This window comes from Podarcis raffonei, chromosome 17, assembly GCF_027172205.1.
Source record: "Podarcis raffonei isolate rPodRaf1 chromosome 17, rPodRaf1.pri, whole genome shotgun sequence".
NCBI classification, from domain to species: Eukaryota; Metazoa; Chordata; class Lepidosauria; order Squamata; family Lacertidae; genus Podarcis; species Podarcis raffonei.
In genome coordinates, this window is record NC_070618.1 from 34926412 (window position 1) to 34948587 (window position 22176).

Consider the following 22176-nt stretch of genomic DNA (forward strand, 5'->3'; position numbering starts at 1 on the left):
AGTTACAAGGAGTTCCACAAACTCACCCAAGGTTTATCTTTTCTTTTGGAAAGGAGGCACAGCAGAGACTGCAGTGTCTTTATGATATATGGTTTAGTTACACAAATATACAACCTGAACCTATGATTAAGGGATTCATGACATCAGCACCTCAAAGGGGTCTTGATTCTTTCTGATACACAGGCATGACCATAAATGCTACCCCCACTTTATTCACAGTCACCAATGCATGTTCACTGATGCATCTCCACAATGCTCTACATCACACACATCAAAAGAACTCCAAAGCCCCTCCATAACCACACAAATTCCCTCTCAATAAAAGGCTCACACCCGTAAGACATTTAAAAATTTAAAGGGACAACCTGCCCAAAACTCCACTGTCAAAGTTGTTGCACCGCTAGCGACCGCTCAACACAACTAGCAGGCAATACCGCTGTTTCTATGAATGCAACTCCCTCTGTGTCAATGGAGCAAGTCCCGTAGCGGGATACTGACACTTTCTATCAGAACCGGAAACAATTAATCAGACTTGTTTTCTAAGGAAAAGCACGTGTATCTGAATGAAACTATGTATAAAATGGTTTGTAAATGCTTTGTTCTTTATAAGGGAGTTCTAGAATCACTCACACACTCATGCATTATAACTCATGCATTATAGGAAACCTTGTCCGCCGTAATTCTCTAAGCAGGCAATCGCGTGTGTGGACGCTTATCAGAGGAAGCGTCCAGAAAGGTTTTCCTTACACAGTGGTCTCTGGTGGTGATAATTGACAAAGTCCACTGCAATGTTCACCGAGACTGTCAGATTAATGAAGAGCATGGATCCTGTTGATTACCCGGGTTGTCATTTGAATGTAACTTGTGATAACTGCCTAGAAAGTCCTGTATCCAGCCAGGCCATTTTATTTTGGCTGCATCATCTTAAATTCAAAGTGCTGCTTATTATCTATGAAGCCCTAAAAGGCTTGAGATTAGGCTATTTAGAGGGCTGCCTCTTCCCCCATGAACCTGCCTGTCAACTGTGGTCATCTTCTGAGGTCTTGCTTTGCTTTCTGCAACTAAGGTGGGTGCAATTAATGGAGATGTACATAAGACAGGGCCCTTTGGGTGGAAGCAGGTAAGAACATTTTTGTTCCACCAGACTTTTAATGAACCTTAATTTTATCTAGTTATGATTTTGTTCATTTCTTTTATTTTGGTTTTGAATACACCTTTTAATTGCATTGGTATTTTATTGCTGTGAACCACCATGGAGGCTCTTCTTAGAGGTAAGGCAGGATGGAAATGTCGTTTAAATAAAGTCTTATTCTCAATTACCACCCTGCCCATTCCATAACTTTTGCTAAAACCCAGACCATTTTTCCTCAACCTGGTGCCTTCCAGATGTTGTTGGGCTATAATTCCCATCAGTCCCAGCCAACATGATCAATGGTCAAAGACGATGGGAATTGTAATCCAGTACTAGACTGGGAAAAGCTAGCTATTTCCTGAATTGACTCCAACTTAACTTTCCCTTCAGTTATCTCTTTCATTTTAAGGGCTGGCTCACACATGCATGTTCATCACAATGACTGCAGCATCAGGTGGCACTTTGCAAATGAGTCACCATCACAGGTTTAACTCCACAGAGAGAATGTCCTCCTCACCTCAGACAAAGTGCTTTTTGAGGTCAGTTCACACATCCAAAGCTGGTCTTTGCCACGGGCATCACATCCCCACAACAAGTTTTTCCATTGCCTTGCAGTCTTTCCCCTAACCCTAACCCCTACAAATCATTACAAAGCAAGCTTGAGATCTGCCTCAAAGAAACTCAACCGTGTGTGTATGTGATGCACATGAAACACAATGGCCTTGGCTCCAGTGAAGTGTGATATCCTTCTAAACCTGATGACCCAAGCAGCATTTCATGTTCAAACCAAGGCCTCTTCTGCTACTTGTGCCGTGTAAACACACCAGGAGCTGGCTGCAGCAGTGCTGGCGTGCTAATGTTACAGGTACAGCAGCTGAGGGCCCAAATGGCAAATGAAGCTGGTTGGGCAGAACAGAAAATCAATTTTAACCCACCCAGCATCAAGTTTAAATCAAGCCATGCACTAAACAATATGGCAGGTGCCACACACGTTACAGAACAAGGTGGCAACACAGCAGGGGAATTCTGGGCAGGGTTTGGGGGCAGAGGTCCACAGCTCTTACAACGCAGAATAAGCAGACGGACCCAGACAGGGCTGGCTTACCACATTTTTAAAAATTGATCTTTATTAAGGTAAAGGTAAAGGGACCCTGACCATTAGGTCCAGTCATGGCCAACTCTGGGGTTGCGGCGCTCATCTCGCTTTATTGGCCGAGGGAGCCGGCGTACAGCTTCCGGGTCATGTGGCCAGCATGACTAAGCCGCTTCTGGCGAACCAGAGCAGCACATGGAAACACCGTTTACCTTCCCACTGGAGCGGTACCTATTTATCTACTTGCACTTTGATGTGCTTTCAAACTGCTAGGTTGGCAGGAGCAGAGACCAGCAACGGGAGCTCACCCCGTCGCTTTATTAGTTTATTAGTTTCAATTAAAAAAAGAAAAGTCTATATATACAGCAATATTCAATACCAAAGCTGGAACAAAGAAGAAAAAAGAAGAAAGAAAAGGAAGATATGGAAAAACAAGTACATAATTTTATACAATTCTTCTGTACGAATATAATAACAAATTGTCCTTTATGTTCATACAAATACAATTTCGTAAGGGCAGGGGGAGATTTCTATAAACTTTTTAAAGACTTCCAAAAATTTTCGTTTACTGTGTCTATTCTTTCCTTTATAACGTGCAGGGCTTGCCACATTTTGAAATAAGTGAAGTACACTTTACCATCCGAAGGCAGGAGGGGGCAGCAAAGGCCATTAAGTCTAAAATTACCTAGCTGTGCCACTGTGGCTGAACCATGTTGAAATGGTAGGAGTGAAGGTGCCATTTGTCAATGGCAATCTGCCCCCTATAATTCCCTGCAAGGAAACAAATAGCACTCTCAGGGATGTTCTAAGCCTGGCCTGCCTCCCACATGCCATACCCTCCCACATTTCTCCGACGAAAATAGGGATGTCCTCTTCCATAATGATAATTTTACTATTTATACTCCACACTTCTTACTGAGTTGCTCCAGCTACACTAGGCAGCTTCCAACACATATAAAAACATAGCAGAACATGAAACATTAAAAAAGCCACTTTCCTATATAGGATTGCCTTCAGATGGCTCGGGGGTCGGATAACTCCAAACCCTCCAACATTTCTCCAATGAAAATAGGGACAGCTTAAGGAAAAGTGGGACATTCAGGGATCAAATCAGAAACCGGGACAGCTTCTTTAAATCAGGGATGTCCCTGGAAAATAGGGACACTTGAAGGGTCTGACATGCTAGTTTACTACCTGCAAGGAACAGTGTGTGTGTGTTTTAACATCATGGACCATTAAAAAACCCTGAAGTCAGAGGTAGTACATTCTACCACTGCACAATTTCACCTTGTCATTCTGCTGCTTGTATAGACCTAGACTAGGCCTCAGTCGCAAAATCATCAAATACTGAATAATCAAAGAGTGACCAGAAGTAAGGTCATGTCTATGCACGTGTGAATCAGCCTTAGGCCAGGTGGCAGAATGAATGGACAATATTATTCCATACTGAAGGTGGGGGAAATCACATAGTTCAGTGTTCCCCTAGGCCAGGCTTCCTCAAACTCTCCAGATGTTTTGAGACTACAATTCACATCATCCCTGACCACTGGTCCTGCTAGCTAGGGATCATGGGAGTTGTAGGCCAAAAACATCTGGAGGGCCGAGTTTGAGGAAGCCTGCCCTAGGGGAACACTGAATTATGTGATTCCCCCGCCTTCAGTATGTGATAAATTGTCTCTGGGCTTGGTGACTCCATGCTAACTTCCAACACATTTGCTTGCCCTTCCCAAGAGTCCTAGGTGTCTACAAGACTTTGCTGCAACAAACTAAGGTTATGGTGTGCATATAGCCTTCAAACACATTCAAAGCACATTATTTCCGTCAAATAATTCTGGGTGCCATAGTTTACACCTCAGAGGGTTACATTTCCTAGCAACCCTTAACAAACTATAATGTCCAGAAGTCTTTGAGGGGAAGAATATAACTTTACAGGGATCGTGTGTACAGCCTCCAACAAGGCTATGTCTCTGGATATGATTTGTCCCTCTGATGACAACAGCAGGCTGAGCTGAATATGAAGCACATCCAAAATTCCTTTTTCTGGGAGGAGGCAAACAGAACCTGGGGCAAGGGAATCCCCCTGTCCACCCTCATTTCAGTGGGGGTTGTGCTAGAGATTGTCCCGGTGGACTGTGCCCCAGGTAAATGACCAAAGAGGACGTGTCATTTGGTGTATCTGCCCGAAGCGCCCATTTCCCCCTCAAACCAGCTCCATTCTGGGTGGGATATTCAGGGTCCATGCAAAATTTCATTTTCATTTTTGTTTATTTGGAAACTGCCAGGTGGATTATGACCAGAATATTTATCTGCCATCCAAATTTCCAAGCAGAATACGCCAAGGGTAGGTGGGAGAGTGGGAGGTTCGGTAGGGAACGACAGCACAAGGGGCAGTCTTATTTTTCTAGAAAAAGAGGTGCCGGAACTCACCAGGAATGCCTCCCTTATTCTCTTATGAAGGCAATGGCACCACCTGAGAGGTGGCACAACAGCGTTCCAGCTGAAAAAACCCCCTGACAAGGGGTTATGCTTCAACACCACATTACCGCACCAGTATGTTTTTTCCACAGTCGCTCCAGGCAAAGAGATAGGTAAAGTCTAGAATGACAATTCAATTCTCTGGAGACAGAGCCTCCTGGTTCTTTTATATGCTGTTTTTCTCTCACACCCAGGGCTGAAGTGAGAGAAGCGATGGAAAACAATACACGAGTGTAGCTATGATTTGACAGTCATAAGTCCATCCAGAAACAAGACCACAGCAAAGACAGAAATAATTAAAAGTGGGAAGTTTCATTTTAAAATACTTAAAATGATTTCCCTGCCAATGCCAATATACAACATTGTCCTCATAATGCTTTTCTTTTTTTGGGGGAGGGAGGGGGCACACAGTGCTGTAGCTGAGAGAGAGCGGCTGACAAGAAGCCTGCAATACAGCCTACTATTAATATTTCACAGGGCTGCACCAAGATATTTTGCTGACTGAGGAAGAGCAGCAAATGGTGCCCACCAGTCAGGTACAAGCTATTTTGCCACCTGATGTGGAAAACCCTACAAGTCTCTTTTCCTGGAAATTATATAGTTGTTGAGCTTTTGTTTAGGAAGACCCCCAAACTGCTGAGCTTTTTAAAGGAAAACCCTAGTTGTTCAGCTATTATTATTATTTATTTTTTAATTGACTTGCCTAAGATCCAGGACAAAGCGCCGCCTTTCATAAATTCCCGCCGGACATCAATTCCATCTCTTAGCATCAATTCCAGCCATTGCTTGTTAACTTACCACAGTGATCATGTAACCACTTGGTAAGCTGGTTATGCATGCCGTCCTATCTTTGTGGGCGAGGACAGATTCTGCATGTTTTCATACCTCAACAGAAAACTAGAGGAGGCTTCTCTTTTCTTGCAAGGTGTTGGTTTTTGTTTTTAAGTTCTGCTTGGCATGGAAACTGTTTATCATCAATACACACTACCTAGATATAATTTCAGTATTCAGAAACACCAGTTCCTTATTCTCAAAGTCTAATGTGAATATTAACCTCAGCATCTCAAAATACTGAAGGTGCAGTTCAAATTCCACTTGCCATTCTACTTAAATCAAGCTGGCTTCATTTGTTATCACTTGACCCATGGTTAGCCCTAGTAATGATCTTATCTGCCAAATCTTTACTAACTGCTGGTGTTAAATTCAAGGCAGCATTTCAGCAACAACTTGGAAGCATTCATTTAGGCACTAGATCCTGCAGCTACTTGCTGCGTTCATTTAATAATCTGGGGCAGGGGAAGTGAAGTGTTTATCTCCAATTACGGTACATTAAAAGGTGCTCCTATCCATTTTGAGATCAAGAAACAGACTATCAACAGCTGAACCCAGCCTCCCCCAAGCTGGTGCCTTCCAGATGTTTTAGACTCCTCCTCCCACTAGGCCCTGGCCAATGAGAGTTGTGGTCCAAAACATCTGGATGGCACCAGGATGGGAGAGGCTAGTATAACCTTAATACTGCAATTGTTGCTGTCATATTATCATGGAGGAGCTGAATGATGTTTACAAATTTATCTGGGCAGCCAATTTTCAAAAGGATGGTCCACAGGGTATTTAACCCCTAGTGGCTTAGCAAAAAGGTATAAATCAAAATCAAACACATGCTGAAATGTAAAGAAAAAGAAGGTACTTTGTGGTGGTCTTGTAAGAGAGTAAAAGCTTTCTGGCAAATGATTTATAATGAATTGAAGAAAATATTTAAGATAACCTTTAGCAAAGAAAGAGAAGGTTTTCTTCTAGGGATAGTAGGTACAGAGATACCAAAAGACCCCCAAAAAACTTGTTTATGTATGCTACAGCTGTTTTTTTGCCCAGAGGTGGAAAGAATATGCAGCACCAACCAACGAGGAGTGGCTGATTAAATTAATGGACTATGCCGAAAGGGCAAAACTAACAGGTGTCATAAGAAACCAAGAAGGAAAAATGTCATTAAAGACTGGGGAAAATTTGTGAAATATCTGAAAAATTCTTGTATGCAAGTAAGTTCATTAGCAGGGTTAAAGTAAACAAGCAGTTAAACATATTATCCAGAGAAATTTAACCATAACTTAAAAATGGATTAATGTGGAAAATGCAATATAAAAAACTAAAATAAAAAAGAAACCACGGAAAGGGGGAGGAAAGTCAAATATGGATGTGTATTGGAATTGTATGTGATCTGTGTGTTTGTGATTTGTATGTCTGTAAATTTTGGAAAACTAGAAAAATAATAAAATCAAAATGAACTGCAGCTGCCATACTTTGCAAAACCAGTAACAAGAACCAGCCAATTTTGGATTTCTGACCCATAAAGTACATGATTGCTGTTCTCCCTTTGCCGTTCATTCTGCCTCTTCCCTACAGCCTACCATGCTCAGAAAATGCATGTTCATTAGATGTGGGAGGCTAGAAGCATCCCACTCCAATCAGTGCAAAATTCTCAACAGCAGAACATGGGGGCAATACTTGAGAAGATGCAAGATATAGATCCCAGTACATAGAGCCAATAATAACATAAAGGTGGAAGAAGCAGATATAGTTTGACATGGATGTCTTCATAAAACACAGATTTCACAATGAATTCACATGCTAAAATCCAATTAAGCATTATTTTCTCCAGGGAAGGAAGATATCTTCAACCTATCTGGGTGACAAAGAGTAACATTACAAACATTCAGAGGGAAAATATTTAAGACACCTGCAAAATGGTGCTTGTTGTATTTCTGGACAGCCAATGGCCAAGTATGAATACAGTGGTACCTTGGTTCTCGAACGGCTTAGTTGTCGAACAAATCAACTCCTGAACGCCACAAACCTGGAAGTGAGTGTTCCGGTGTTACGGAAATTACAGGGGGTGGGGGCACATCTTTAAAGTTGTTAAAGTTACAAATATTATGCATAAATGTGTCCTTTCAACTTGACAGCTCAGGGAAGTTAAAAAGGTAAAGGTAAAGGTACCCCTGCCCGTACGGGCCAGTCTTGCCAGACTCTAGGGTTGTGCGCTCATCTTATTCTACAGGCCGGGAGCCAGCGCTGTCCGCAGACACTTCCGGGTCACGTGGCCAGCGTGACAAGCTGCATCTGGCGAGCCAGCGCAGCACACGGAAACGCCGTTTACCTTCCCACTAGTAAGCGGTCCCTATTTATCTACTTGCACCCGGGGGGGGTGCTTTCGAACTGCTAGGTTGGCAGGCGCTGGGACCGAGCAACGGGAGCGCACCCCGCCGCGGGGATTCGAACCGCCGACCTGACGATCGGCAAGTCCTAGGCGCTGAGGTTTTACCCATAGCGCCACCCGCGTACCTCCCTCAGGGAAGTTACCTAGCTTTAAAAATCATATAAAATCAACTCCTTTGCCAGTTTCCTTCATTCCACTGCCAATTTGCTTCATTGGCCAAGGACTTGGAAACCACTTGGTCCCCATCATAATCCCTCAAGCGGGAGGTCACATACTCACAGGAAGGTACTCATAGGTGTCAATCGCTGGGCAAAAGCACTCCTCTGGACTTGCCCAGGTGGCAGACTATGCAAAACAAAGTTCTATTGTCCCTTTGTAGTAGGTGCTTAGAATGTACTTCCCAATACATATCCTGTATCCACCTGTTGCCCCAACACATGCCTCCTATGTTAATCAGGATGTAGCAATGATGTAGTGATGATGCTTAATGAACTGTATGCTGGGATAAGATAGAAACTTTTAAAAGTTCTTGTCACCCCATCCTCGGGGTTCAAAATTCCTCTTTGAACCTGTTGCGCAATAAACTTTGGTCTATAGCTTTTCACTCCGGTTGGTGGCTGGACTCCTTCCTTTATTCCACAGGGACCAGCGGGCTCTGCCCGACAAGCTGGGTGACTAAGCAGCCTCGCACCTAGATTTTTCCGTAACATCCGGTTTGCGAACATTTTTCAGAAGCTGAATGTCCGATGTGGCTTTCGCGGCTTCCAGTTGAGTGCAGGAAGCTCCTGCAGCCAATTGGAAGCCGTGCCTTGGTTTTCGAACGGTTTCGGGATTTGAACGGACTCCCGGAATGGATTAAGTTTGAGAACCAAACTTAGGTACCACTGTATTTTATTTATTGAATTTGTATCCTGCCCTTCTTCCCAAAGGAGCCCCAGGCAGCAAATGCATCAGGATGAGCAACCCTATACTCCTGAAGTGCCGGGCAAAAAATTCGCCGTGGGCTCCCAAAGGGCCTAGAACTTCTACAATATTGTTGGGATGCCAATACAGTAGTACCTCGGGTTACAGACGCTTCAGGTTACAGACGCTTCAGGTTACAGACTCCACTAACCCAGAAATAGTACCTTGGGTTAAGAACTTTGCTTCAGGATGAGAACAGAAACTGTGTGGCGGCGGCAAAAGGCCCCATTAGCTAAAGTGGTGCTTCAGGTTAAGAACAGTTTCAGGTTAAGAACGGACCTCCAGAACGAATTAAGTTCTTAACCCGAGGTACCACTGTAACTAATAAAAAGTATCCTCACTTCTCAAAATATTCAGTACTTTGTTCATTTTCCCTTTATCTTACACTCTGGGTGAGTTTTGCAACCTGGGCAATGTGCCAACACCATTTGCGCCATTCTGTTAAAGAGGCTACATTAGAATTGCACCACTTGCTGGGTACTTGAATTTTGGTACTGTATTTGATAGCAAGTTAACTCAAACTGGGATTCACCTATAGGGCGCCATATGTCCGGAATTTCCCGGACATAGTCAGGATTCAGTCCTCATAAACAGCGTCCGGGCAGAAAATCAATTTTTTAAAAAATGTCCGGGAAAATCCAGATGTATGGCAAATTTCCTTTAAAATATTTCAAAACTTTTTTAAAAAAAATGCAAAAAAGCTCAACAACTTTGGTCAGAATTAATAAAAGCTCAACAACCTTTGTGTTGGGATTTTCACTTTTTGAAATATGGCAACCCTACCTAACAAGGTACAAACAGCAAAATATAAGCTATTGGTATATGCACCAAAGCAATGAAAGTGGAACTGTACAGAATGAATGCAGGTAATTTCAAGACCACTGTAGAACACTGGCAAGGTTGGGGTTCTTTTAAACTATAGTTTATACAATATTAAGCTAAAATACACTAGGCAAATACATAAATAAAACCTGACTAAGATAAGAAACTAAAACAACAATAAGAAGCAGGGCTTTGTAGATAAAAAAAAACACCCTATGAAAATAAATAAAATTTATTTCTTTGACAGGTAAACTGGCCTAGCAAACTAAGGCAGAGAAACGAACAAAGCAGTTTTTGAGGAAGTAGCTAAGCAGGTCTCTGGAGGCAAACAAGATGAGTCTTGCAGTTCTTTAAAAATTAACAGATCAACAGTGGTATTAGCTTTCTCTGTTGGCTGTGTGTGTGTGTGTGTGTGTGTGTGTGTGTGTGTACAAACAAATCCAAATGACAAGAAATGGGATTCCACCAAAACATTAGGATGAACTTTCTGGTGGTAAGAGCTGTTTTGACAGTGGAACAGACTCCCACAAGACTTTCACTGGAGGTTTTTAAGCAGAGGTTGGATGGCCATCTGCCAAGGATGATTTGCAGGGGGTTGGACTAGATTGTATGATTCTATCATTTACGGAGGTAGAGATTGTGGGTCCAAAAGGCCATCCATGTAAAGAGGCAGTAGTACATTCCTAACATTTCTATACAGAACAATTCTTCAATCAACAAGGGATTTGACACAACTTCTCTTGGCATTCTAAAAAAATTGTGAGGGTTTTTTGTTTTTGTTTTTTTAAAAAAAGCAAATTAGGAGGCATTTCCACCATGTGGGTACACACTTCATTGGAAACCTGTTTCAAAATCTGGTAACCGATGAATCACTGTCAAGCTGGGAGGAGGTGTGAAGTCAATTTCCACAGGTGCACCATCTTATATCACATGTTGTTTTAAAAATGACATTAATCATCCACTGCCATTTTGAACAAGTTTTTGGTACTCTGGCAAACCCAAGTTCAACATATCTGAATTATATGCACATGTGAGCCATTTCCTTTTAATCTTTCAAACACAAGAGTGGGTGGCCGACTGTCATTTTCTAAAAGCTACTTGTGTGTACGCATTTTTAAGAAACTGACAAGCAGCTAAATAAATGCCCTCGCACAGTTCAAATATGACATATCTATAGCATGGTAATCCTAATTAATTGGTTGGCATCCATCTGTCTCAGGAGACATTGGAAGAAGAGTGCGCCTTCAGGGATGAAGTCAACCCACTTGGGGAATTGCAGCAGCTGCTGTGGCTGCACAGGCAGAAACAGGACCTCTTCAAAACCTAATAAGTGACCAAGGAAAATGGATGCAGAAAGAGACAGGGCTCAGTTCCCCAATTTTCCTCTCTCTCTCTTTTTAGCGAACATAACAACATTGCAATTTCTTACAAAGATATATAACCACAAGATTGGGGGCGGGGTTAGCATAAGGAGCCCTTCAGCAAGTTAACACAACACTCAGTCTTTGCAATATTTATTTTAGGGAACTACTCCTACATAGTCAGGCTCACTGCACCTGCCTTTCATTTTATTTTCAACACAGCAACCTCTAAATACATACAAATGAAGTAAGTCTCAGATCCCAAACCATTCGTTCCCAAACCATGTGCCATTGTGCACCAATTGCGCCACTGAGGGAACTGCTTCGGGCTGTGAGAAAGAGCATTACGTAAGGCGGCTCTGGTGGTGAGCCTCAATCACCCACTCACCCAAGAGGCTGCCTGTTGTGTCTCGCCTTGCTTTAGGGATATAATGGGAATGAATAAATTCACCATGCTGGGCCCACCTCTTTCTAATCAAGCTGCAGCTGGGAGCAGGTTATTCTGTTGTATCAAGTACAAATGGAATTATCTAGGCCAGGGCTGGCCCACCCAGAAAGCATGCTGAGGCAGCTGCCTTAGGTGGCAGGTCTACAGGGGCAGCAGATCCCAGTGTAGACCTTTATAGGCCAGCCTTTCTCTACCTAGTGCCCTCCAGCTGTTATACTGAAGGGAGCTGCAGTCCAGAACAGATGGAGGGCACCAGGTTGGAAGAGGCTGGACTCGTCACACAGGAAATCCCCTTACACCAGGTCAGACTATTGGTCCATCTAGCCAAGTGTTATTCCCACTCTGGCGAGCAGCAGCCAACGTCCTTCCCATTGCAGTCATACCTCATGTTACGTCCGCTTCATGTTACGTTCTTTCAGGTTACATCCCATGGCAACCTGGAAGTACCAGAAAGGGTTACTTCTGGGTTTCGCCGCATGCGCAGACGCGCAAAATGACATCACACACATGCGTAGAAGCGGCGAATCGCAACCCGAGCATGCGCAGACGCGCCACTGCGGGTTGCGTTCCTTTCATGTTGCGAATGGGCCTCTGGAACAGATACCGTTCGCAACCAGAGGTACCACTGTACATCTATCTGATCATTTTAAGTGGAGGTGGCAGGGACTAAAACCTGGGCCTTTCTGCATCCAAGACATATGTCCAACCACTGTGCTTGCTGCCTTCCCCATTTGGTGCAGCAGAACTAGCTCACAGAGGCTGCCCGCTACCTCTCTGAAGGAGTCACTATGTTGGGCTTGCTGCATTCCAGCCAGGAGGTGTGTCCAGAACAGTGACTCATGCAGAAATACAGTGGTGCCCCGCAAGACGAACGCCTCGCAAGACGGAAAACCCGCTAGACGAAAGGGTTTTCCGTTTTGGAGGCGCTTCGCAAAACGAATTTCCCTATGGGCTTCCTTCGCAAGACGAAAGCCCATAGGGAAATCTCCGGGACAGCGGGGGAGCGTAGCGCGTCTTCCCCACTGTCCTCGGACCTCCTCCGAAGGTTGGCGGGGGGGCGGAGAGACCTCCTCCCACCGCCAGCCTTCGGAAGGCTGCTCCAAAGGCTTGCGATGGGGAGAAAAGCCCTTCTCCGCACCACCAGCCTGGCAAGCGCTCTCCATAGGAACGCATTAATTGATTTTCAATGCATTCCTATGGGAAACCGTGCTTCGCAAGACGAAAAACTCGCAAGAAGAAAAAACTTGCGGAACGAATTAATTTCGTCTTGCGAGGCACCACTGTATAGGGAGAAGCCTTCTTTGAAGGCAAGTCATTCTTATTCTCTCTTAAAGGAAACCCTTTTCCATTTACACTCCCGTTACATTTAGAAGAATGCATAAGGAGCTGGCTGAGAAGGGGGCGCCCCAAGCACAGCACATAAAGACCCCAAACGCACACAGCAAGGGGCGCTTTCTAAGGAAGCCCCTCTCAGCAGTACAACGCATGTTGTTTTAAGCTGTTGGGTCACCCATCTGCTAAGGAGCAAGGAAAGAGAAAACCCTACTACCCCATCATGATCAGAAGATTATCTGACTACCACAGCATCATGAGGAAGGGCAGTGGGGTGGAAAGCAGGGGGAGAAGGAGGAAGCACTGAAAACAAAGACAGTTGTCAGGAGTGGGTGCCAGGAGCAGGTTAGTAATAACTCACACAGCTTCAGTGAAGTTAACTTTTTATTCAAAGAAACTAGACAGCCCAGGAGGCCAGGCCTGCAGAGAACACCAACTCTTCCAGGTAGAACTTGCCCCTATGAGGCAGTTTTGAGGACTAAAGGTCCTTGCCTTCTCATAGTTGCCTAAGCTTCCTCCTTCTCTGGGTCCTTCCTATGCAATCTGAGACCATCATATTACCTGTCTTTGCTCCACCCTCTTCATACCTCTTCTGGTTCTGGGAGACCAGGGGGGAGGGGAAGCCCCCCAGACTTCTTCAGCAGCCTGTCTCATCTCTGTCTCTTGCCCCTCTCCTCTCCAGCCTCTGGTTCTGGGCTGCTCTCTGCCACAGCCTCTTCCTGCTCACTGAACCTTGTTGCCCCTTCAGTTTCTGACACCTCCTCCTCTGCCCCCTCTTCTCCCTCTGGCCACTCACCGTCATCCAACCACCAATCCCCTGGGGTTTCATTGGGGGTTCCCCAGCTGGTGCCTCCCATCAACCCTCTGGATCCAGTCAGTTCATAAAAACAGTGACTAGCTAAGAGAAAAAGTCAGCAGTGACTCAGATATGAAGTAAGTGCCCCCTGATAGGCAGGAAGAGGGGTGTTTATGTACCAAATGGTCTTCGAGAGAAGGCATGTTCACCGCCAGAGCCATGCTGAGGGACATCAGAGCAGCACAATCACTCTTGTGGTAAAAGCTGCACCTCTCACTGCTTTCACATGGCGATGCTCTCCGGAACCCAATTACACATGAGTGTTAGTAGCTTCTCTCTGCAGGCACCCTAATCTCACCCCACCCATAGCACACAAGGGTGGCTCTCTGAACACAGGGACAGCACTGCTCCATTTCCGTGCTCCCTCTGCCAGTCCTAAACTACCCTCAGAACTGTGAACAGGCAGAAGGTTACCTCTAAGATCAGCGAAAGAAAAGGCAGGCACACTTGGAATGTGTACGGTGGAACAGCAAGTGCAGGGTCTGAAGAACTGGGGATGCCGTTCAGTGGAGCTCAAAGCTCTTCTTAACTACAGAGTTGTGGCAACATGATATGGCTAAAATTGGATGGAGTCAGGATTGGGACATGTATATTTCATTAATCTCTCCCCCTCCCCATCATAATGAAGACAGACCATACCTACTGGTTCAAACCAGAGGTGGGCACTTGCAGGAGAAAGATCTTTTTCAACAGTGGCCCAATTATGAAATGCTTTCTCCAGAAGGGCCTGCCTGGCACAAACACCGTCATATTTTTGGTGCCAGGCTGGGACTTATATTTACTTCAATGCATTTGGCTGTGGAGATTTTCCTTTTCTGAAGGGGTGGGCTTTCTTGGGTTTGTTGTTTTAATGAAGACAAGATGCCCCTCTCAGCCTCACTGATGTGGTCCAAAGGAAAGCAGAGCAATATGTTTAGCACCAGTTTGGCTGCAGCTGTTGCCAGGAGGAGGCATACAAGAGGCTATCCAACCATCTTAGGGACTCCACTTCGGATTTGTGTAGGGTTTACTCCTGAGCCTTTTTTTCTTCCGAAGGCAGCAAAGGTTTAGAATCAGAGCTTTCCTTCTCCTAGATGGGCTACCTGTGTAGGCTGATGAGCCCCATCTGCCCCTCACTTCCCTCCACAGCATGTGCACAAACCGCCTTCTTGGTCATTGCACCCAAGGGCGTAACATGGGGAGGCCTGAAGGAGCGTCTCCACCCCCATCGTTCTGCCTGAACACTGAGGTCCAGTGCCGAGGGCCTTCTGGCAGTTCCCTCACTGCGAGAAGCCAAGTTACAGGGAACCAGGCAGAGGGCCCTCTTGGTAGTGGCAACAACTACCAGAGAGCAACAACTACCAGACTTTTAGAAGACATCTGAAGGCAGCCCTTTTAGGGAAGCTTTTAATGTTTAACAGACCACTGTATTTTAATACTTTGTTGGAAGCTCTTGCAACCTCCTCCTCCTTTGCAAAGGGGGACGCCCCAGGCTGCCAGGTGGGCACCCGTATGCCGGGTAGGGGCAGGGCATGAATGGCACATGACAGGGATTTCTACATGGTGTGCCTGCTTTGAACACACACCCAAATTGTGCACTCAGGTCAATGGCCCCCCTGGCACCCCCACAATACGCCACTTTGGTGCCACAGCCCTCAGGTCTTCCCTCGTCATGGGGTGTCTTCAAGCCTCTTTCTTCCTCCCTCGCCACCAGCTCAGACTGCAACAGCTTGGTTAGAAGTGAGGGCTTGGGCTGGCACGGGCACCCTCCGTGCCCCATCTCTCAGGCACACACACACGTGCACCCTGGGTGCTAAGAACTTGCGCTATACGGTTCATTGGACCGACTATTGGCCTCCTCTGTTTAGTCTGCCTGAGCCCGTCTTCTCACGCTGGGGAAGTTCCTAACTCACCAAGGGTTTGAGACCCTTTGGCAACCTTCACCTGGATTAGCCAGCCAGTTGAAGCCCTTTCCCAGGGTATGGCCACTGTCACATGCTGACAGCTCCTAGGAGCCACAGGTGCAGGATGGGGACCAAAGGTGGACAAATTACCCAAGGAGCACAATGCGTTCCCCGCCAGAGGTACTATCTAACACTAAATAAATTAAAGGTAAAGGTAAAGGTACGCCTGCCCATACGGGCCAGTCTTGACAGACTCTAGGGTTGTGCGCCCATCTCACTCTATAGGCCGGGGGCCAGCGCTGTCCGCAGACACTTCCGGGTCACGTGGCCAGCGTGACAAGCTGCATCTGGCGAGCCAGCGCAGCACACGGAACGCCGTTTACCTTCCCGCTAGTAAGCGGTCCCTATTTATCTACTTGCACCCGGGGGTGCTTTCGAACTGCTAGGTTGGCAGGCGCTGGGACCGAGCGACAGGAGCGCACCCCGCCGCGGGGATTCGAACCGCCGACCTTTCGATCGGCAAGTCCTAGGCGCTGAGGCTTTAACCCACAGCGCCACCCGCGTCCCCTAAATAAATTACCCTTACACTAAATAAAAGAATAATAACAATCACCACAGGCCTCTCTCATCCAATTCCCCATTGGCCTTTTGTAACTGGTCCGACTCTCCTACGAGTCACTTTCGGGTGCTGCATTCTCCTTCTACATCCTTGTAGAGTGTCTTCCTGGAAGCGTGTCAGCTGTTGGCAACAGTCCCATAGGAGTCAGTCAGGGGGGCTTTCTCCCACGCTGCTGCAACCCCCAGCCAGCCATGCTCCCAAATTTCCTCCCACCACAACACCAGATTTAGGGTGGTGCAGGCAGTTCCACTGCACAGGGTGCTGAGGTGAGGGCACCCAAAACTGAGAAGATCCAAAAAGGAGAAGATCCATTTGCGGGGAGTACGCCAAATTTTGGCATCACACAGGGTGCCATATTCCAAAATAGTACTATAATCTGCCCCATCCATCGTGTGTGTGTGTGTGTGTGTGTGTGTGTGTGTCCCACCAATTGCGGACTTCCTGAGAATGGTCTGCAGAGAGGCTGAGATACACGCTGCATTTGCAACATATCGAAATCCCAGCCTACACTTACCTGTGTCAAATAGCCATCCTTGAAGGTGAGCCAGTCAATGCAATGCTAGGGTGCTGTAACTAGGACTGGGGGAGAGCTGGGTTCACATCCCCACTCAGCCATGGACCTTATTGGGTAGTATTGGGAAGATCACTCCCTCTTCCTCTCCTAACTCAGAGGGCTATTTAAGAGGAAAGTAGGAAGAGCCATGACTACCACCTGGGCACCTTGGAATATTAGCAAGTTAAAAATGTTTTGCATGCATCAGCTTTGCATGTGCTCGCCCCCACAACTTGAGTATTGTATTTGGACCGTGGGCTCCCTATCTGGCCTGGTCTGTCTCTGCAAGAGACTTAATGCAGCAAACCTAGCTATCAATAAGAAGTCCCGAGTTCAAATCTCACCTGTGCTATCAACACACTAGATGGCCTTCAGCAAGTCACACTAATATTGTTTGTTTGTTTAGGAGAGGGCTGCTTAAAGCTAATAATATTGGGCCTACCTCAACCTCATTATTGTAGGAGTTACTGTATGCAAAGTGTCTAAAACGCTACAGCACCGACATATCACATTAAAATATTATGATAAAGGATTACTAGCTTTATAATTACTACATTGAAAATGGTTGCAAGTCATGAAGACTGTTGCTAAATTCAAGTCACATTTAAAAGAATGTAAGGCATACTATTTATATCTGCAGCTCCACAAATAATATTGAAGCCACAGTATAATTAAGGCATAGGGGTGATATTTTCTTTGTAGCATCGTGAAAACAGTAGGCAAAAAACCCCACGTCAGTCAATACACTTCATCCACACTTGATCAAATGGTACAGGAGTGCCTTTTACCAGCTTCTGTCATTTCTGGACAGGAATAGCCTTATGCCTGTGACTCTGCACTGGCTACCTCAAAGCTGGATTGCTGCAATGTGCTCTATTGTGGGGCTGCCTTTGGGGCTGATCTGGAACCTGCAGTAGCGACAAATGTGGTGCCTCGGCTACTCAATGGATTACATTATTGTACAGATATTATTACCCCACTCCTAAAGGAGCTGAATTGGCTGATCATTTGCTATCAGGCTAGGTTTAACTTCCTGGTTCTGGCTTAAAAAGGTAAAGGTAAAGGACCCCTGACAGTTAAGTCCAGTCGCAAACGACTCTGGGGTTGTGGTGCTCATCTCGCTTTACTGGCCAAGAGAGCCGAAGTCTGATCCCAGACAGTTTTTCCGGGTCATGTAGCCAGCATGACTAAGCCGCTTCTGGTGAAACCAGAGCAGCGCATGGAAAAAAGCTGTTAGGTTAGCAAGAGCTGGGACCAAACAACGGGAGCTCACCCCGTCGCGGGGATTTGAACCACCGACCTTCCGATCGGCAAGCCCTAGGCTCAGTGGTTTAGACCACAGCGCCACCCGCGTCCCTTTGGTTCTCGCTTACAAAGCCCCAAACAGCTTGGGACCAGATTGACAGATTGCCTCCTCCCACATTGCCCATATCAGCTGAGGCCTCTTGGTTGTAGAACATTGTGAAGAAGTGCATTTGGGGGTGATCAGGAATAGAGCCTTCTCTTGGTGGCATGTCCAGCTGGACACCAACACTGATGGTGTTTGGGCGCCTTCTGAAGATGCATTTGTGACCCTAGGATCTTTGCTGGTGTCTAGTTCCAGAGGTGGTTTTGTGTAGATTTGCCCTGGATAACTGCTGTGTTTTACTTTTGAAGATTTTAACTGTTTAGTGTTGTAACCTGTTTGATGAATCATTGTATTTTTCCTGCTGTGTAGCATATGAAAGGCAGTATACATACAAGTCCAAAGTATTGTAAGGACCATTGGTAAAAGAAGGAGGAAATGCTTAAACCTATCGCCTGGACAAATAAACAATGGTTGGCTTACATGTGCCGAAGCACAAACCATAGTCTGTATTTTGAATTCTGATTAGTGCAGAACATGGTTAGGAATGATGTCTGAAGAGATATAGCAAAAGATGTCTAGTGGATGTCACTGAAAGATGGCATTTATTTCTAACAGTGCAAATTCCAGGACTGAGACTATCTGGAAACAACACTTTCAGACCTGAGAACCCTATGGCTTAGTCCTGGGAATCTGTAGCTTTATGTCGGATGAAATTCTCTCTTCACATGGTCAGAAGCACTTTCATCACTTCTCACTTCATATGCTTCAGGACAGCCTGGGCATTGCATAAAGACACCACAGATGGGCCTACATAAATTAATTAAACCCTATTCCAAGATTATATGAGTGATGGTGACTTTCTCTTCTCCATCAAGGAGACTGCAAAATAAGGTAGGGGAGGTTATGGATCGCTGCATTATTAATTGAAAGTATTAATTGTCATCATCATCATCATAACTATTAGATTATCCACCCTTCACCAGAAACCCCCAGAATGGATTACAGCAAAATAAAATACAGAATAAAAACAATTCAAAACAAAATACAATCCCAAATAGAACTATGAAACTAGCTGTCCATATCCAGTCAACTTTTTGCTATTTCATATGTCTCTCAGCTTCCAATGTCTACCAATGTGAAATAAAGAGAAACAGATTTTCTCATTTATCACGTTTATATCCTCACTTTCCTCCAAGGAACCAAAGATCCATTTTATCCTCAAAAGAATCCTGTGAGTTGGATTACACCAATGATGGCTGGCCCAAGGTTTCCCAGCTAAGAAAAGATCTGAATTTGCCTGGGTCACCCCAGTCCCAGCACTCTAACTAGTACAGCAGCCTTTGCCAGCCTGGTGCCCTTCCAGATGTTTTGGATTACAACTCCCATCAGCCTTCAGCCAACATGCTGCGGTCCAAAACACCTGGAGAGCACAAAGTCAGAAAAGTCTGCACTACACTTTCTGCATCCTTCCAGGGACCCGCTGCAAATACAGCTCGGGAAATGGTAAATTTGGTTTCTTAGGAACAGATTGCTTACAAGAAATGATGGGCTTTGAACAAGTTTTGTTTCCATTTTTAGAATGCCTCGCCTTCACTAAGCACGTTGTCCAGCCACGGGGACTTCTGCTGTTTTGCTTTCCCCTTCCACATGAGCTGAGCATCCCCGTAGCTTTCTCTCTCTTGTGTCCTTCCTCGCTGCCTGGGACAGTATGCAGATGAATGGACTGCACTACTCTCTGGGAACCTAGCATATGCATACATTGTCATGCCTCCATAATTCCAAACAATATGTTTATATACCATAAACACCTTTCAAGCTCTGTAAAATAAGAGAGACAAGGCTAAACAACTGCTAAAGCTAAGTATTTTGAAAACATATAACTAGAAGTGTCTGGACATGTGGAGAGGTTGTTTGTTACCTCCACAGCTCATACTGCCTGCAAGGAGCCAAGAGAACAGTCTATTGATTCAATTTCCAGGGGAGCTCACAAACAGATACCAGCCAGGCAGAACATGCTTAGGCCCAGAGTCCATGGGACTCTGGGTGGGTGCCCCATTCTGTGCCTCTCATCATATCCATACTACTCCAGTTGTTAGATCTCATTCATGTCACAGTCCTAATTCTTCTGTGCACACAATGTGTGCTACCAGCACACAGTGCTTCACAGAGCATTTGTGAAACTTCTGGAGCAGCCAAGCACTAATGTCAAAGGTGTGGTGGGTTGGCCTCCAGGGGCTTTCCCTAAAAAGCTTTAGCAACTGGATGTTTCCATTGCAGTCTTTTGCTGTTCAACATTTCCTGACAACCAAAGTGGGAAAGTGGGAATGAAATGTAGCAATATAAGACACCTTGGCTTTGGAATGTTTTCACAATCAAAGGCTCATCCAGCACCCACTCCAAGTCTTCCTCGACACTTTTTTGATCCCCCACCCTCTCACCCTTTTTAGTGTTTGTCAATTGCTCTATTCCATTTGGGTGCTGTCATGCTCAAGCTGTAGTTTACTCTACACATTAAGGTTTATAAAATAATAATGTTTGTAAAGTTGCCCTGATAATGTACTTGGCGTAGGGCAGTAGGCGTAGGGCAGAAATCTAAACAAGTTATTTAAGTAAATAAATGTAATAATTCTACCCCTATTTCTCCTTTGCTAGTGCCCTGTATTTAGAGTGGAACTTCCTCGGGGCAGGGACTGCTGCTTGCCATTTTTGCATGCTGCCAAACACTACATCAACGGACTCCAGCCTGACCCCGCTGGGAAATTCTTATATTCCTAGGACTGAGGTACAGCCTCGGTCTCTTCAGTCTGGCTTTGCCCCAACGGATGGAGCAGGGAGAAAGGAGGCGGAAAAAGGAACCTTCTCCCAGATCTCATTTTCAGCAAAGCCAAATGATGATTCGCAGGCGCCGCTGATCTTTCCCTGGCGCTGCCCAGGGACGCGCGTGACCCCACAGCCCACCCGGGGCAGGCGGCCCTCGGCTTCCCCGCTGGTCTTCGGCCATTCCGCCCCCCTTCCCACTCCCCCCCCCTTCGACACACCAGAAGATTTGCTCGGGTCTGGCGTGCGGGGAGCGCGGCCACCTCCGGCGGCGCCCCCCTGGCACCAAAGGAAAGCGCCGCTCGGTTGGCACCGAGCACACCTGCGCCCTGCAGGAAGAAACAAGCCCGGGCTGGGCTTCTGCTCGGAGGCTCCCCCGGGATGGCGGAGGAGAGAGCGGCGGCTGCTGCTGCCGCCCTGCCTCTGCTGCCCGTCGGCCGGCCGGCCGGCCTCCCTGCGTCGGCGGAGAGGGCGCGCGGATTGCGCGCCGCATCCCCGGCACCGCGGCAGGCTTGGCCAGGGCGGCGCGGGCTTCGCTTTGGAGAGGAGGGAGAAGGGACCCGCCGCGCGCCCTGATTTACCTGGAGCCGCCTCCGGCGTATGATCCCGGAGTCGTCCATCGCTGGCCGGCCCGAAGAGCTCGCCCCATGGGCGCCGCGCGCCTAGTGCCAGCCGAGCCGAGCCTGCGCGCCTCCCGTGCCGCCTTCCAGGCCGCGGCTGCGCTGCGCTGGGCCGGCGCTCAGGGCGGGGCTGGCCAGGTGGGCTGCGCGGAGGGGGCGCCTCGCCCGCCCGCCCCCCGACTGCGGCACAGCCCCGGCCTCGCGGCGGGCCTGGCGGGCACCTCGCCTGCGACGCGTGGCCCGGGGCGCGCCGGGCGGATCCTCTCTCTGCGCCGGGGCAGCAACGCCGCGCCCCTGGGGCTCGCCGGCTGCATGCGCGCCCGAGGCTGCCGGAGCTGGAGCAGCGGCACAAGGAGGCGGCTAGGGCGGCGGCCGCCCCTCCCCGGCTCCCGCTCCCGCTCCCGTGCGCCGCGGGCGGGGCCGACGTGCGCTCCGGCTGCCACCAAGCCCGACCTGGCGGGGGCAGCGAGAGGATGCGGCGCCCCCTCGCCGGCCAAAGCCGGCCTCCTTAACCCTTTCCCCTCGGCCGCCTTGGCGATCACACGGCGCCGCGCCTGCTCCAGTGCTGAGGGTGGGGGGCGCAGCTGCAGCGCGCCGGGCTTTGACGCACTCCCCCGCCCTCGGGCAAACGAGCCTCACT

The 22176-nt window shown here is 47.1% G+C and overlaps 1 protein-coding gene across 1 annotated transcript in view; it reads right to left on the reverse strand.

Annotated features, from left to right (window-relative positions):
• Positions 1-21625, reverse strand: part of MAST1 (microtubule associated serine/threonine kinase 1) — a 90027-nt gene extending 68402 nt beyond the window's left edge. Inside the window, exon 1 of the mRNA XM_053370336.1 lies at positions 21498-21625. Coding sequence (XP_053226311.1) covers positions 21498-21536 — 39 coding nt within the window. The 5' untranslated portion in view covers positions 21537-21625. The remainder of the gene's footprint in view (positions 1-21497) is intronic.
• Between the last annotated feature and the right edge of the window lie 551 nt (positions 21626-22176).